The sequence below is a fragment of the Castanea sativa genome, chromosome 4 (genome assembly GCF_040712315.1).
Source record: "Castanea sativa cultivar Marrone di Chiusa Pesio chromosome 4, ASM4071231v1".
In the NCBI taxonomy this organism is placed as follows: domain Eukaryota; kingdom Viridiplantae; phylum Streptophyta; class Magnoliopsida; order Fagales; family Fagaceae; genus Castanea; species Castanea sativa.
In genome coordinates, this window is record NC_134016.1 from 37,243,198 (window position 1) to 37,245,519 (window position 2,322).

A 2,322-nucleotide genomic window follows, 5' to 3' on the forward strand; every position below is an offset into this window, starting at 1 on the left:
TATTGGAATATATTATATTAGTTTAGTAGGTAATATATATTATTTTAATAAGTAGAATAAAAAAATAAAAATTAGGAGGTTAAATGTGTTGTATAATAGTATAATAGATTTAATAAAGTAACTTTTTGAGATAGAAAAATAAAAATTAGGAGGTTAAATGTGTTGTATAATAGTATAATAGATTTAATAAAGTAACTTTTTGAGATAGAATAAGTTACGATACAATTTTCCAATTCTAATGCTCTAATAGTTTTCAATATTATTTAGATATACCAGAAAAGAGGAGCACAAAGTACAGTTATCAGCTTAGCTCTAAGAAGATAAGAAGTTTATCGCTATTTTCCAGTACATAGCGTATAATATAGAAGATGTACCTATTAATTTACAGTTTTTCTTCCTCCAGTGAGGGATTGTTATCTTTCTGCTTGGGCTAGAAAGAAGTTATATAAAAGCTTAAAGACCTAAAACACAAAAACAAAGGGGAAACCCCTAAAAACCTAGGCAGCTGGACTTCATTTTAGAAAAACACTGCATTGTCCTCTAGTGACATGTTAATAAGGTCATCTTGCCCCTGATTTGTGCCATCATCAAACAGCCACTTCTCTATCAATTGGAGAGGAACTTGAGTCTCCATATTTGACTTGCTTTCATCTTGGAAGAGGCTGGTTTCTGGTGTCAAATTCGCTGTCTCATCCACCGACACAGATTCAGAGGTGGAAGAATTGAAGCTCAACAGTGAGTCAAAAGCTCGATCTGGTGTTGTGGCACTCTGTGCCCCTTCACTAGAACTGGAACCAGTTGCCCCAAGGTTGTTGTTTGAGGAATTCTGAGTGGTTCCCGAGTTTGTCTGAGCTGATTTTGGTGTTGAACTTTTCTTCCAGTTCTCGAGCAATCGAGCTATGTTGTCAGCACTTGATGCATATGTGGATGATGCTTGATATGGTTTGGTAAAAGGGAGATAGCTATTATTAGAGGGCTTTGAATCAGGCAATTGGGTTGGTTTGTCAAGGGACAAAGCCTCACATAGAGCTTGCTTAGCCATATGGATATCTGTTTGGAGCCTTCTCTCCCACTGACCCTTTGGCTGTGAGGATGAGAACCCATCATGGTTTTGGCCATCAGGACCAGAACTAAGCTTGCTGAGTTTCTTTTTTAAATGGGTGTTCCAATAATTTTTTATATCATTGTCTGTTCGCTGTGGAAGATAGGATGCTATGGCCGCCCATCTGCAATAATTTATAAATAAAAAAAATTCACATCAACATATGGAAATAAAATATCTCACTTTCACTCCCACAAAAATAATCAAACAACTTCAAAAAGCACATCTAAAATAATGAAGGAATCTTCCTGTTGGGATTTGGAAAGCTAACAAATGAAAATCATAACCGAAAAATTTGGAAACCATGAATTTCCACTTCACCTCGGCTAGAGAGAGAGACTTTTTACCTATTACCCAAAAGCGCTTGGAGGTGGATTATCATCTTCTCCTCATGATCAGTGAAGTTACCACGCTTAATACCAGGCCTGAGATAATTAGTCCATCTAAGTCTGCAGCTCTTACTGCATCTGAGCAAACCTGAAAATCCCCCATGTGGTAAAGAATACAAACCAGTAAGTAAAACCAATTCTACCATAGAAAGAAACTAAAAACTCTTCAATATATTACTACCAAGAAAAAAGCAAAAAAAAGAGGACAGTAAGGATGGTACACGGGTATTAATTGCATGACTTCAATGATCAAACCAACCCAAAAGCAAACAAAAAGCATAGAAAACCGGGTAAAATTTACTATCCCAGAAGAAGAAACTTTAAATAGAGAAAAAAAAAAGTAATTAATTTTACCTGTATTGGTGGGAATTGATCTCCAATTCCCTGGACCATGTTCTTGAATGTAAGAGACCAATATGATGTCTTCCTCTGGAGTCCACGGACCTTTCTTCACTCCAACTTTGTCACAGCAAGGTGGCCTTCCCATCTTTCTCTCTCTCCCTCACTCAAAATTTTTCAAAGATTTCTCAACAAATAGTCTTCCTTGTGATCTCTATTAGGTCTCCTCTCTTTCTAATAAGAGATGTATAGACAGGAGTCCAAGGTAGAGTGCCTTTCTAAAGTGCATACCTAATACTGAATATATATAGAGAGAGCTAGAGAGAGAGAGAGAGAGAGAGAGAGAGAGAGGAGGCAAAAAAAACTGTTTATTACACGCTGACCAACAAAGAGCGGTAAAAGGGTTTGGAACAAAGGAGTCAAAATGGACAGCAAAGAGCATTTACTCATTGCTTGCAAAAAGTCAGCTATGAACAAACTCACTCTCTCTCT

General features: G+C 36.7%; 1 protein-coding gene across 1 annotated transcript; it reads right to left on the minus strand.

The window, feature by feature from the left end:
• Nucleotides 1-298: 298 nt before the first annotated feature.
• Nucleotides 299-2,110, minus strand: LOC142630673 (myb-related protein 306-like). The gene is made up of 3 exons (XM_075804702.1): nt 1,846-2,110; nt 1,450-1,579; nt 299-1,226 (listed from the first exon to the last, which is right to left on the minus strand). Exons 1-3 carry the CDS (start codon nt 1,976-1,978, stop codon nt 518-520), a joined length of 972 nt encoding a protein of 323 aa, XP_075660817.1. The 5' UTR covers nt 1,979-2,110; the 3' UTR covers nt 299-517.
• Nucleotides 2,111-2,322: the final 212 nt, after the last annotated feature.

Excerpts from the sequence above, each read along its gene's own strand:
- LOC142630673 (XM_075804702.1), bottom strand. The coding sequence starts at position 1,978 with ATGGGAAGGCCACCTTGCTGTGACAAAGTTGGAGTGAAGAAAGGTCCG. Across the intron at positions 1,580-1,845 it reads ATCAATTCCCACCAATACAG|GTTTGCTCAGATGCAGTAAG; the intron begins GTAAAATTAATT and ends GGGGATTTTCAG. Across the intron at positions 1,227-1,449 it reads CAAGCGCTTTTGGGTAATAG|ATGGGCGGCCATAGCATCCT; the intron begins GTAAAAAGTCTC and ends AAATTATTGCAG.